This window comes from Podarcis gaigeae, assembly GCF_964106915.1.
Source record: "Podarcis gaigeae genome assembly, chromosome: 10".
Classification (NCBI taxonomy): domain Eukaryota; kingdom Metazoa; phylum Chordata; class Lepidosauria; order Squamata; family Lacertidae; genus Podarcis; species Podarcis gaigeae.
This window is the reverse complement of record NC_139686.1, coordinates 74,419,768-74,435,123: the sequence shown is the minus strand read 5'-3', so window position 1 is coordinate 74,435,123 and position 15,356 is coordinate 74,419,768. Positions and strand designations below refer to the sequence as shown.

At 44.1% G+C, this 15,356-nt stretch overlaps 1 protein-coding gene across 1 annotated transcript in view; it reads right to left on the bottom strand.

The window, feature by feature from the left end:
• Window positions 1-205: 205 nt before the first annotated feature.
• The window catches only part of CCDC3 (coiled-coil domain containing 3), a 54,502-nt gene continuing 39,351 nt past the window's right edge, over window positions 206-15,356 (bottom strand). The window contains exon 4 of the mRNA XM_083701692.1: window positions 206-1,763. Coding sequence (XP_083557818.1) covers window positions 1,488-1,763 — 276 coding nt within the window. The 3' untranslated portion in view covers window positions 206-1,487. The remainder of the gene's footprint in view (window positions 1,764-15,356) is intronic.

Sequence of the window (15,356 nt, the reverse complement as noted above, 5' to 3'; positions counted from 1 at the left end):
ACCAGACTGAATTATAATTAATAAATTGGCATGCTTAGAACAGATTTGCAGAATGACTCTCACAGCTCAAGAGTCTGCTGGTGGAAGTTTGAGAGCACCTTAAGTGTAGCTGGCAGAAGCTGCCCAGCAGCCTCATGATGGCAGAACCGCAAGCAGAGCCATGTTTGAAAAAGAGGAGTGACCCTCCTTGCAGTGGAGAAGGAAATCACAGACTCAGTTGCACGTTTATTTAAACATTTAAACAGCTTGTCTATATTGATTAGCATTGAAGGTAAGCTTTGCAGAAATAATTGGGAGGGGAAAACCCACCCCACCCTTAAAGCATTCAGGGGGGCCAACTAGAATAAAATATTTGGAGGGGGGACAGGTAATCCCTGTCCCACATAATCAATCACATGACACAGTACACATACACCATTTGAAAGGCAATGCCCATTAGCTGGGGGTGGGGCTCAAATATTGGGGGCGAAGACCTCTCAGCCCCTAGGAGTTGGCTCCTATGAAAACTATGAAGGGTCCTCCCCCTTAATTTTAAGGTGTTAAAGGTAAAAGTGGATGGCTTCTAAGGTGAATGGAAAAAAATGGGTAGCCTTTATCATTGGTATCATGGTGTATCAGTCAATTAGATTTAAGGGTAATAATAACAAACTTTAAGAGACACAGATTCAGGTAGGTAGCCGTGTTGCTCTGACGCAGTCGAAATAAATATAAAAATATAAAAAAATGTCCAGTAGCACCTTAGAGACCAACTAAGTTTGTTCTGGTATAAGCTTTCATGTGCATGCACACGAAAGGTATCTGAAGAAGTGTGCGTGCACATAAAAGCTCATACCAGAACAAACTTAGTTGGTCTCTAAGGTGCTACTGGACAATTGTTGTTGTTGTTGTTGTTGTTGTTGTTATTAGATAAAGATATTCTGATTGCCAGCATATATTTAAGTAAAGTTGGATTGCATTCTGGAAATGTTGGAAGAGGACTAGAAAGTTTGCATTTTAATTTTACATTAGAATCCCTTATCTTTGTCTGGAAACCAGAGTTTACCACATGCCACAAGGTCTTCCTGAAATCACTGTGTTCATGCTGAGACTTCTGCACATGTTTTTCTATATCTGGCTCTTCCTTGGGAAGCTCAGACTGGCTTCTATGCAGCTCTCTGGTGGTCTCCCAAGCCCAAACCTAAAGCAACAAATGCTAACTGACAATGTTGGGGGTCCAGTGTCCAGACCATTCACTGGGCCCAGACTCAAGCAGCTTTCATATCGGCTCAATTTGTCAAAACTGGATTATTATTTTTTATTACCCTCAGAGGAACATGGCATATGGACCATCATGTTTATGCAGACTTTAAATGCATAAACATAGAACAGTCAATGATGGTCTTGAACTCATAATGTCCCTTCTGGGCTGCAAGAGAAAAGAGAAGAGGAGAGGAGAGGTGTATGCTGTGAAGTCACCAGCATCACTGCCTGGAGCTCTAAACCTGGCTTTATACTTTAAGGTAGGTAGCATGAGAGTTTGCTTGCTTTAAGGAGTTAGCATATGGGATCTGGCCTCCTACAGAGGACAGCTTCTCACTGAGCTTTCGGTTGATCAGCTCTATGTGTCTGGCGTTCTTCCTGGATTGCCTGAGCGACCGCTTGACTTTCTTGACTCGGTCTTGCAGCCGCTTGTTGCGCTTCTCCAGGCTGGCCACCTTTTGCTGGAGCTGCTTCACGTGTTCTTCTTCATCAAACAAGGCTTTTTGGACTGAAGAGCACATGAGCTGAAATGACATGCACAGAATGACTGCTTTTAAGAAACAATTCCAGAAATCAGTTGATGGGGGACCAATGGGCATATCCTGGCAACCCTGTTCTTTTACAAAGGGGTTCTTTTATTGTATTTGCTATACTTCTGTAGCCAGCTCCCAGAAGATTCCCATCTGTTTTAGTGATGAAAAGGTGGCAGTGGCATTTTTGAATGGGAGCCAAGCTCCACTCCAACCCACAGTAGCCACTCGACATTTTAATTTACCCAAAATGTTATGCTCCAGCCCATAGATCTATGAAAGCTATAGATTTTATAACTCTACAGGCAGGTCTCAGACGAAGGTGTGCTCTACCAACCCACGTTCCCAGCATGTTCACACTCCTGTCTCAGCAACATCTATGCTGACTTGGTCATGAACACAGAACACAGAAGATGGCAGGATCCCCAAGGATGTGCTCTAGAGGTGTGAAGGGAATCCGCTGTACGGGAGTCCCTTGAAGGCAGCAGCAGTGCCTGGAGACAGGCAGGTAGGTCATGTAGCAGGTCAGGTCAGCTGTGACCAGAGGAGGAATAACTGCTGGGAGGAGCACAGAGAGAAGAAACACCCTGGTACACCTGCAGCAGCACAACTGGATGCCTTCCTCTGCCCCACCTGCAGATAAAACATGTCTCTCCCGCATTGGTCTCTACAGCCACAACAGGTGCTGAAAAGGTGCACTCTTCCATTGTCACCCAAGACCGACAGGGTGCCCACAACATAAGGCAGGTCATAGACATTTTTGCTGTGTCTGCCATGACAGCAGCAGCCAGGGGGGATAAATGTGTAGCCACATGGGCAATGGCAGCCTTGTGCAGAGGGGTCCCTAAAGCCTGGCACCAGGCCTGCCCAAAGTGACTGATTAGCCCTGCGCCACACTTGGCTTCCTCAGCGTGGCAGCCTCAGGGGCTCTCAGTTCATTCACTAAGGAGAAAGAGGAAGGAGAGGAGGGAAATGAATGGTGAAGAAGGGAAGCCACGAGGTCACAGCCCAATGTTTAGAGGCTTGGAAAGCGCAGGGACCCCTGGAGGGAAATCAGGCCAGGAGCCAACAAAGTATTTCAAACTACACCGTAAGGAGAGGTTCTGAGAGCAACTTGCAAGTGAAATAGGGAGTATTAATAGCCAAAAAATTAAACAAATGCTCCAACAGTGTCTCAAGCACAAAGCAACCACCTCTGCAGCCACCTACTGCTGTGACTCATTCTGTTCTGTATTACTTTTCTCTATAATTGCCATATGATTCATTTCTTTCTCTGTTGTTATTTTGCACTCCTCTGGCATGCTCTCAGGGAGTTTCCTGTTAAATATGTATGTGTACACACATACACACACACACAATTAAATAGTAGTGCAATTCAAGGTGGAAATGCATGTTACAAGGAACATGTGGCTGCTGCTGTAAACAGCACCCCAGAGTTAAATTCTGGTGGTCAGTTGCAAAGGGGACTCTGAGATCTAATTTGCACATTTTATTTGCAAATTATTTTTTATTCTGTGTAATAAGAAAATTTTGGTGGATTTGATCATGGTTTTAGTGCATATGTAGCAACTGCTTTCCCCCCTTCTCCTTCTTTGGATAATGCCATCGTCTTTGGGTAGCACAACAAAAGTTTATCTGAGTTAAATTCTCCCCCTCCTGCCCAGCAACATATAGAAAGAAAATCGCCATGTGTTTTGACGCCATCAATCACCCCTCCCCCGCAGCAAAAGCTGCCAGGGTGGGCAACAGCCATAGGAGCCAACTCCTAGGGCTGAGGGGACTTTGGCCCCCCCAATAAAATATTGGGCCAGCCTCCCAAGTTGATGAGCATTGCCATTCAAATGGTGTGTATGCACTATATCGCGTGAGTGATTATGCAGGCTGGGACTCACCTGGCCCCTTAAATATTTTATTCAAGTTGGCACCCCTGATCACCCTCCTGCCCCCATCTGACAGGCCTACACTCGCCCGTTTGTGGTGGGTGACAATCACTCCCCACTCCTCTCCCTCTGCGTCCGCTACTGTTGACAGGCAAGCGCTGGCCATGGGGCATGGAGGGTGACTTTCATCCTCCCCACTCCCCCCCATCGACGGGCGAGGGCAGAGGTGGAACAGGTCACGTGGCGTCAGTCCCCTCAATTGGGGGGGCAAGTCAGCACCCCTAGTTTGGGGAGTTTTATTTCAAGGTAAGGGGACAGGCAAGTGCCAGACTGCAAAATTCCCCTGGTGATTCCCTTTAATAGTTTGAGATGTACCGTTCTATGAACTCATCATTATTAATTGTTCTCATTATAACCAGATTAATCTGGGAGAGAATTCTTCTGGAAAAGTGTGTGTGAAAAACAGAAAGTCACACTTAGTATATTAAGCTGTATTGGCCATGTGACATTTAATCAACTGTTGTGTAGGTGTGAAAAATTACTGCTGGTGGTGCTTTAGTCAGTTTTATACTTCATGCTACAGTTTAATCTCTCCCCCCGCCCCCCACTTACTGCCTGCCTTCCTACCAATTTCTCAGCAATTCAGATGGGCACCCTTTGGCTAAGAGATGGTGCCAACCCAAATCTCTTGCTGTGATGATGAATAATTGCATGTTATCCTGCCTATTTTTTCATTCATTGTTTTGTAATATTTTCTTACAAGCTGAATGGATTGGGGAGGGCAAGATTTTTGTTTGCCTTGAAACAGAACCATCAGCTAACAATCCTCTTGTATGAAAAGACTGGCCAGAACTGCCACCCACAGTTGACGACTTCAATTTGAGCCCCTATTACTAATCTGTTCTGAGTGCTCTTCATAAATAAAGCATTTCGTCCACTACTTCCAGCCGCTGCTTTTGAAGGCAAGACCCAAGGACATGGTGTTTCGTGTGTGTGTGTGTGTGTGCGCGTGCGCGTGTGTGAGCAAGAGTATCTGTCAAATATTTTCTAACAATGCATGCCCATTTCAAGGAAAATCTGACTCAGACAAGGTTAATTTGCCCCCTCTAAACCCGCTGCATAAAACATATGTTCTCTCCCTATAAAGCTATTTTTTAAAGAATTGCCATAAACATTTATTTGCAAAAACTTCTATACTACCAATGTACATTAAAATGGCATGATTGCGAATAGCATAAAATCAACAATAAATTGCATCAATAAATAAATAAGTCACAGATCAGCAGATCAGTTTAATACATCAACATATCTGGATTGCCCCTCAGAGAAAGCTTGGGTCAGCAGATTTGAAGGAGGCTCCTAAATTTCAGACTTCGGCTGCTGGGGAAGGAACTCCTGAGGAAGTCCATTCCACTGTCGAAGAGAATGTTCCTCCTGATGTTTAGTCTCAGTCTCCCTTCTTGTAACTTGAGCCATGGGTTCAAGATCTGCCCTCCCTCGGGAGGCTCCTTCCCCCGCCTTGCCTCTCATGGCTCTGCCTGTTCTCAGGGAGCGCTGGCTTTGGGTGGCTCTCTGCCCCAGCCTCTTCCTGCTCACTACACCCTCTTGCCTCTTCCGCTCCCCCCCCCCCGCCTGCTCCCCTGTCTGCTTTGGACTGCTCCCTCTTGTCCCACCCCCATGGGAGCTGTGAGCCTTCTTCCCCTGGGAAGCCAGCCAGTCCCTGACCGGCAATCTCTCTTTCTCTCGGATCATATTCCTTTAGGATGATTGATATCTGCATCAAGTTCAAAGGCAACTGGAAGCTTTTGGATCTTTTTGTGGGTTATATGTAAAAAATTAATAATCGGTTCCATATATTTATAAGGATGGCCTAGTGCTTTCTATAAGATTGTAATGAAGGGAACATTTGAGAGTTGTTCTCATTTTCCTGGGTTTCTCCGTCTGGAGGATTCCCAATAATTTTCTGCTTCTGTGTATATTGCTGGAAAATGTGAGTATCATTTGCAAGTTTTGGCTAGCATGCCTATTGGCTTACCAAGATTTACTGACTCAGCAGAAAAGAAAAATTGTGGGGTGGAGAAACTCTCCCTTCATCTCTCTCCTCTGTTCATAAAAACTTGATAGAAACTCTTTTTTAAATTATCTAAAAAGCACTGTGTTCAGCAGGGTTTGGGTTTTTTGGTGTGGTTTTTTTAAAAAACCTCTCTAGAAAAAGAACTAATTCATTTAAAAGTATGATATTTGCTTCACTGGAATACTTCAGTGCCTGGTGAGTTTGAGTTCAATGCAGAAGAAGTATTAAAATGGTCCAAGGCCATAATTTCAAATGGGGAGCAGGGCTAGTAAGACTAAAAGCAAAGAAGCTGAAAGACCCACTGCATACATTCAAGATTAAATTGGGGGGGGGAGAAGGTTCTGAATTTCTTCTCATATTTTTTCTATTTTCATAGAATTATTGTCAAGAGACATTAAATAGTTTAAACACAAAGGAGTTATGTGTCATTTGTTTTTCCAAGGCTACTCCAGGCAGAATCGCACTTAGACTGCAATCTTACTCAGTCTTTCCATCAGAGGAAGCCCATCGAACAGAGTGACGCTTATTTTCAAGTAAGGCTTAGGATTGCCTCATAAGAAAATCTGCAGAGGGGTAGTCCTATTATTTTGAGGAAACACAGCACAATAATCTTGTAGCATGTTAACAAGATTAATTGTAATATAAACATCGGATGAAGTGGACTCAGTCCACAAAAGTTTTCAATCGGCTGGTTTTTGAGATGTCTCAAGACTCCTCTTAACAACTGTCATTTCTCAGCTTTGCTCCAGTGTTGCAAGTCTGAGAGACTTCAGTGACTGGGATACAGTGGGCCAGGCATGAGAAAGGATGTTTCTGTGCATCTGCTTAGGCCTGAAGCTAAATGGTTGATGCCTTTCGTTATATGTATATCTATTTTGTTGAGACATGTAATCCTAGAATTGCCTTGGGAAATAAATTGTGTTTGTGTGTGTGTGCACAATGAAAGGTTTGGGATACAGTTTATGAACAATTAGATTGTGGCATATATATTCCACGCTCTCACACATACAGAGGTACCTTCTCTGTTGCACGCTGTGCAGTCTGAGTCGAGTGGAACAGACTTTCTGCAAGCAGCAGCTACTGCTGCCAATGTTGGTAAGCCACAGGCTAGACTGTAGCATTACCTTCAGATTGTATGTCACCAAAACCTTTAAGTCTGCTTAAAAGGCACACTGTAGAATGTTCTTGAGGTGTATTTGTGTGTGAGAGAGAAACCTGTTCCAGTTCACTCTTTGAACCAAGACAGAAAAAGATAAACTACATTATCTCTTTGTCTTCATGCCCAGGTTTGGGGATCAGGGAGTACAGATCTTCATGTGACTCTCTCTTTTTTAAAAAAAATAATTTTTATTAACCGGCCAATCAAATCAAATCACATCACATAAATTCCGAATTACAAAGCCGAATTTTAAATTTTGTTGAGGGGATCCATATTTCAAGATCCGAAGGGGGATTCTGATCATCTTCTTGCTACTGTGTTAATGTCCAAATCAGTCCAAACAAAGTTCATAATTCTATCCAGTCTTATCTTGCTGTTTCCACATCACATCTTGTTCATATATTTTCTCTTTTTCCTTATGATCTCTTCTGATAGTCTCCTTAAGCCGATAAACACCAATAATAATCCTGTGTGAATTTTTCCGTTCTTCCAGTCCTCAAATCGAGATGGTTTCCATATATCTTCGCCTTCATAGATAACATCGCTCTTTCCATCAATAATTACAGAACTGTCGTTCTTAAGTCCCTCTGAGGAGTTTCACCCACAATATAAAAACAGCTCTATTTCTCTATTTCTCCTTCCAGACTTAAGTCCTCCGACAGAACTTCCCAATATTGCGGCGGTATTTTTAACTGCGTCATTCCAAAGCCCTTATACATTCCACGCTCTTCTTAAAACATGCTTTGGTTTGAAAGTTTATCTCCACACAGCCTTAAATCCACAGTTTAAATCCTTAAAACGTTTCTGACTTGTGAGGGGGGGGGGATTCTTGTTTAATCACATAAAGGAAAGAAAGGAAAGTTTTTTCCCCTCCCCCATCAGTCCCTTTGCCATACCGGGTCTTGGCGTATCTTCTCATGATTTATACTTATTCCTCCGACTCGTCTTGTTTTATCAGAGATCTCTTCTCTTAGCAGTCTTTACTCCCCCTCCTTCCTTGAAATATGTGCATTTGCTTCATCCAAATTGTTTCTTTTGAAGTTCTTGCAGCTAGTGGCGAGACGGCGTCCAGGAGCGCCGAAATCCCACAGGAGGGCATTGTGCCTACTGCCCCCATCCCCACAAATTTGGGGGTGGTATAGGGCACAGCAGGCAAGGGCAGTCCTCCCCCCACAATCCTGGGGGGTAGGGAGGCTATTTACTCCCATCACAGCCTCCAAATTACCTCGTGTGGGTCGGAGAGATGTTATTGTCAGCCATCTTCTGATGCGCCCCTAGTGGCCCCCCATCTTCATGAGACTCTCTCTGGGGATCTCTCCCAGGCTGTCTCTCCCTCAGAAAAAGGAGCCATAAACCAGATATTTATCTCCCCACTTTACAGGGTTGAATTTCTCATTCCTAGGCTGTGCTCATGCTCCCATTTACTCTGAATCCTCCAACTGCTGCTTTGGAAAGCAGTGTACACATGACATAAACACAATCCACATTTTTCTGTATCTATCCTTTCATGTTTTAAATGAAATACTATGTTTTGATTCATTTTTCCCAACCTAGCTTTGGTCCAAATTGGAAAAAAGAATAACCTTGTAGTGCTTTAAGCACTGTACACAGCTCTGTTGTGGAGACACCTTATAATAAATACCACCATCAGAATGGCATTGGAAAAGCCAGTTTGTCTTTGCCTCTGCCCGGATCCTGGCAGAAGGGGAGACCAGAAGGGGAGACCAAGTTTGGTGAGTTTTTACAATTGCCCTATGATTAGGCAAGGTGAAGCACGTGAGGAGGAAGAGGGTTGTGAGCCCTGCTCCCAGTGACCACCACACACATGGCCAGCAAATGAAAGGGTTCTTTTATGCAGGCCCACTTCTTTTGCCTGGTGGGGGGTGCTCTGAATGAGCCCGTCATCCTCCCTCATGGGGATGGGTGTCACATGCTTAGAGCACATTAGCAAAGCACACAGATGGCAGAAAGTGTACATGAATGCTGCAGGGGGGGGTTGGCCTGCATGGTTCCATAGTCCCCTCAAGCTTGCTTTCAGTGTGTGCATGGGCATGCAGGGTATTTCTGATACCCCCCCCCCCCATTATATGTTGCTACTGTTGTCTTCAGAATGCTGGAAAGTTCTCCAAGAGGTATATTCTCTGGGTGAACTCTTGTTCTTAAAAATGCTTTCAAAAAGAAATAAGCACCTTTGTACAGAGGGAAATGATATACTATTTAAAGCACAATATTAGAAGATTACCCTCCGCTTTTAAGATCCAGTTTATAGTTCAGGAGCCATGTGAAAGGAAGCAAGTACAGTGGTACCTCGGGTTAAGAACTTAATTCGTTCTGGAGGTCTGTTCTTAACCTGAATCTGTTCTTAACCTGAAGCACCACTTTAGCAAATGGGGCTCCTGCTGCCACGCGATTTCTGTTCTCTTCCTGAAGCAAAGTTCTTAACCCAAGGTACTATTTCTGGGTTAGCGGAGTCTGTAACCTGAAGCGCCTGTAAACTGAAGCGTCTGTAACCCGAGGTACCACTGTAATCTGATTTGCACAGAGCCCAACTGGATTCCCTTTGAGCCTATTTTGAATTTGTGCTAGGTTAATCTCAAGTTGGTAGAACATAGTTTCCCGGCCTCATCATTTCACAGAGCAAATTTCATCCCTAAAAGCTTTTTCAAGTACTTTATTAGTTTAATTTGCTGCAGGTACAAAGCACATACTTTCCCCCAGGTGGCTGCCATGGCCCTTTGAGCATATATGGTTTATGACATGTAAAGCTGCCTTGAGAGCAGGCTGGCACTTGCGTATGCTTTGTCTTCTGCTTAGGATGATTGCTGTGCACCACTTGTGCATGTTTTTGCAATTATCACATCATGAAGAAACCTGGAGAGAGGGAAAGAGAGGCTTTACCGGGAGTTTCAACAACCCATTAGCATGCTGCAGTCCTGAATTTTGTTTATGCAATCAATATCTGAAGGCAGGAACACAAGGAAAAGTGATTATCAGGACAGAAAGATCTCTAGGAATTAAAATGAAGTGAAGTGTGCCACTTTTTCATTGGCTGTGCACAGACAAGCAGCCCCATGGCAGTTCATATTTCATAGTTTGGCACCAAATTCCATGCAAAGAGGTCAAAGATGTCGAGCAAAGGACTTGTGGCATTTAGGGTGGTACCATGAGAAAGGCAGGAGTCATGGGCAGGTATAGAATGAGAGTCCAAGACAGAAAGACAGGCTGCAGCGTGGAGGGCTTTGCAAGGGAAGGAGAAATGTCTTGTGCTGGGAAGAGGTAGTAATTGTTTGCTTTTGCTGAGGATCCAACAAACAAGCACAGTTAACAAAAACCCATTTCACTTTACTGAAATTGAGTCACGTACTGTTTATTCTAGTGGTGTTAAGAAATAGATGTCTATGATGCTGTGCTTGGAAATCAGAAATACATAAGCCCCAAACCAGAAAAATCCTTGTGGAGAAGCCCCATCTGTTAAGGGCTCAAAGGTGCAACGGACATGCTGTGGATTGAGCTCACAGTCATACAGTAAGAACGCTGGAGGAAGCTTGGAACAGAAAGGTCTGTGCCTGGAAACCTTTCTCTGCAACAGAACATCATTTCAGCATGAGAACAGGAAAGAAGGCAATGCACTGAAAAGCAGACCTTGTGAGTTAGAAATAGGCTTGCTTGGCAAAGTGGAATTCCCACCTTGTTCACAGCAGACTGAAACTGGTGGACTTGATAACATCCCATCAAAGCAACAGCTTGCAAATGAGAATTCTCTCAGCCTTACCGACAAAGATTCAGGGCACAAATGCATCACGATTGCTTACGCAACATATATTAATTTAAAAGTCATTCCTGCTCGTCCAAGTGGTTCTTTAATGGAAGTCTCAGCACCTTAGCAGAGCCACAGTCCCAAGGGTGGCTTTAATACCTATATAATACCTATATAATACCTGTATTGTGTTTATTGTTTTTACACATTACCCTTCAGTACGGAAATTATCAGGGCATCTTACAGAATTAAAATTTAAAGAAGTAAAAATAAAACACACTTCAGTGAAACAATGCAAAGATAAAGTGGGGGGTGAAAAGAGCTTTGTTTCCAGATGTGTGACTGTAGGAAAGTTACCTTTCCAGTGCAGTCCTATTTATCACAGACTTGTAGAGTTAGAAGGGACCCCAGGGGTCATTTAGCTCAACCCCCTGCAATGCAGGAGGATGTCCAATCTCTACTGAATTCAATGAAACATTTTCCCAGCAGTCAGGGCAGTGCTTGGGAAATTCATTTTAAATTGGAATTAGGGCAAATTCAAGTTCATCCTGCCAAAAATAAACAAGTTCCAGTTCATGCCTGTCTTTCTACATAACATTCAGGTTCAATTCAAGTTCACCCAGCTGAACCTTTTAATTCCTCAAAAGTTCATCCTTTGGGGGGGGGGGTAAAATAAATTTAAATATTCAGAATGTTACAAGCTGCTGTGCTAAAGTGTAGGGACCAAAAGTAAATCAGGGCCCCCATACTCATAATACAATATATGACCCACAGAATATCAATGGGTGACATTCTGTTTCCATGCAATGTCTATTAAAAGGACAAAGCCTCCTTCACTTCGCTTCTGTACCTGTACTTCTTACTGCAAGCTGCTCCTGTTGGGAGAGAGCAAATCTCTTCAGCAGGGAAGATACAGTATAGGAAATGTCTCACATCCGTTCCTTCTGACTGCTTGGGAACAGTGATTAAATGACTAAGTGGCCACAGCAGCAGCAGCTCCTCTGCATCTGCTCAATAAGCCTTAGAATGCTGTCTCCATGTTTCGTATTCTAACTTCCTTTGTAGATGTTCCATTAATGTACTTTTGAAAAGAAAGAAACTGGTGCTGGATTCAACTAACACATTCACTAGCGGAAACCACCTAATTTGACTCTTTAGTATAGAAGTAACCCCAGAGGGAATTTGAGAATGACGAGACTGTTTCTCAGATAAGCCTCTGGCTTCTTCCAAACCCAGTGGGAGTCATTGGCTTACATGGTGATGTCTCTGCTTATTTTGGTTTATAAAAACAGTTTTGGAATATTCTATTTATTTTACATTTTAAAAAATGTTTCTGAAAAGTGACTTTTATTCTTATATGTTGTGTGTGTGTTCTTTTAAAGAAAAAGTGGTCCCTGTTGTCTTATGGATGGACAAATAGGCGACAATGAAATTCCTCTCGTGTTTCCTGGACTCTCCAACTCAGTGGTCTAAAGTCCTTTAGCCCACAAGAGGCACTTGCTTGATTCCCCACCTGCAGTCACATTCCTTGCTCTAGCAGCGACCAGCTGCCTCAGCAGCTGAGCAAATTTGCTGCTGCTGCTGCATTCAGAGGTTCAGCCTGACCATTCTTCTTTAACCACACCATGTGCTTAGAGGCCTGCACTTATCTTGCAACCATTCAGTGGAAACAACGGTGGGAATCTTAGGAAGCAAAACATGTTTGCTGACCAGTGAATATTGCTCTTAATTGCAAAACAAATAATATTAATAATAATAATAATAAATTTTACTTAAAAACACAATCCCAGAATGCTTTTAGGAGGGGCAAGATTCTTTCTCACACACCTACACTAGCCCTGTTAGTGGAGCAGGAGTCTTAGTTTCAGGGTCCTGAGTCTGAGCCCCACCTTGGGCAAAGGATTCCTGCGTTGCAGGGGGTTGGACTAGATGACCCTTGGGGTCCCTTGCAACAATTCTATGATTCTACACCCACAAACTCCATTCCCAGGGCTCTAACTCAGAATCCTACTTGTACTTATTGTTTACCATTCTGCTGTATGGTCCAAAGGCACATGAGGCCACCAACTTGCTGAAGCTAAGCACATCTGGGACTGGTCAGTACCTTATTGAGAGACCATCTGGGAACCATGGGTACACCCAGTAGGGGATGGCGTGACATGCCTGCACCACTCACTGACCTTTGTGTGGCTGGTTCGTGGAGCACCCTGGGATGGAGAGGGCTGATTGGTGGAGAAATACAAACACCGCAGCAGGATCATGAATTGGTTCTGCTGGCATGTTTGCACCATGCCAACCTCACTGCTGCCATGCCCCTCTCCACTACAATACATGTCAGGGTGGGTGTATTTAACCATACAGTGGAATAATGTGGAATCCATTAAGAAAATTTGACGATGGGTTAGTATTGTCTTTGACAGGTGTTAATGCAAGACAGATTTTCAAGATGTGTCTCCTCTTGCAACTTGCATTAGCCACAGCACAGTTAAAAGTGTCATAATGCTTTAAAATATCATACTCACATTGTAAATAAATAGCATTTCTGGTTGGGCTGTGCTCAGTCTTGCGTGTAAAAGAGTGCTTCTTGGTTCTGATTAAAAGCAAAATAAGCAGGTTCCTGGAATCCAATGTTTACGCACCATAAGGACTATTGCAATATCCAATAGTAGTCATGGCCAGTAATATAATCAGGGTTGTTTGTATCCTGCAATTTCAGCAAGTGTTGGGCTGTGTATGCGCAAAATGTGATAAAGGACAGAGAATTTAAACTTCCAGAGAATCTTTCCTTTAGGCTGCAATTCTCTACGCATTTTTCTCAGAGTAGACATGTATAGCATTGGTGTTGAGTGCCTTACATAGGCTTCAGCTGGAAAGGGATAGCCTAACTTCTGTTGTCTTTGCTTGAGTAACCTCTACGTTAGATTACTGCAGCACATTATATGTGGGGCATCTGAAGACAGCTTGTGCAAAATTCAGGGGCCTCATTGCTCACCAGGGCAAGACAGGTTAAGCATCTAACATCGATCCTGGCCTGACTGCACTAGCTGCCAATTAGTTTCCAGGCCCAATTCAAAGTGCTGCTTTTGACCAATAAAGCATTAAATGCCTCAGCACAGCAATACCTCAAGGACTGTCTTTCCCCATATGAACTGACCCATCATTCTCTGAGGCCCTTCCTTGCGTCCCTCCTCCATAAGAAACGTGGAGGGCAGCAACATGAGAGCAGGCTTTTTTAATTCTTTTATTTTAAAACTTTGTTATCTTGATTTCCTTTTTTTTTTTTGCCATTTCTGCATATTCCCTAAGTTTTTGCATCCATTCTTCTTTTGCTGGGACTTCTTCTTTCCCTTTTTGGGCAATGAAGTTGCCCATCCAACAGATAGCAGCACCTGGTCAGCAGACAAAGCTGACCCACAAGCCAGATGGTGCATTCTCAACTATGGTGAAATGCACTGTATTTCTACTGTACTGATTTGTGCTGGACTGGATGAGCTCCAGTAAACAGTTATTGAATCCCAAGAAGATGAAGGCTCTTTGAGTGGGTGGCTTCTGTTCTGGATGGCATCACATTCTCTCTGAAGTAGCAGGTGTGCAGCTGTCATGGACTTGCTGGATGCAGAGGAGTGGTGGGAGGCTGGGGAACCCCCAAAGGAAGACAGCTCAGAGCCAGGGGAGGGGTGGTGGGATGACCATGAATGGTTGGAGGGAGCAGAGGAGGAGGTGATGGTAGCTGAAGAGGTAACGGCGCTTAGTGAACTGGTGCAGTCTGTGGCAGAGAGCAGTTCAGAATCAGGCAGAAGAGAGGCTGGAGAGGAGGGGGCCAAGAGACAGAGATAAGGCAGGTTGCTGAAGAAGCCAGGGGGTCTCTCCCTCCTGCTGCAACCAGTCCCCTTCCCACCTGGTCTCCCAGAATGAAAAGGGGACAAAGCAAAGACAGGCAAGGCGACAAAGTCTCAGGTTGCTTGGAAAGGACTCTGTGGGGAGCTGTGGGGAGACGAGGACCTACAGTCCTCATAGCTGCCTCATTGGAGCAAGATCTACTGGGAAGATCTACTGGCCTCCCAAGTTATCTTATTTCTTTGAATAAAGATCTAACTTCATTAATGCTATGTAAGTTATTGCTGACCTGCTCCTCACACAGTAGTTTGGGGCAAATCCTGGATACATCTTTGTCACTAGAGGCACGTGTCCTCTGCGGCTAGGAGGGCCTTTTGCCCAGCACGTTTTTTCTATATAAAAAAAAGGCTAGGGGTACTTTCATTTTCCTACTCATCTTGAAATACTGCCCTTCAATGAGGCCAAAACTAGATTCACAAAATGTTATGGGGTATGCGTCTCCCTGGCGCCCCCCCCCCCCGAAAAAAGCACTGCTTTTACCAGTTTTGTCTGGTTCACTAGCTATGGGTGTTTCTGGACAGGGATTGCCTGGCCGCTGTAGTCCAGGCACTGGTAACCTAGAGGCTGGATTACTGCAATGCGCTCTATGTGGGGCTGCCTCTGGCTCTGGTTCAGAAGCTAAAACGGGTGCAAAATGTGGCAGCTGGACTGCCAATGGTGGCACCATTGTTTGAAAATCTGCACTGCCTACTTATCTACTGCTGACCCAGCTTCAAAGTCCTTGTATTAATTTACATAGTTACATAGCCCTGAGCAACTTTGGTCCAGGATATTACAGGTAGCATCACTGAGATCACCTGAAGGAGTGTCATTGGACATG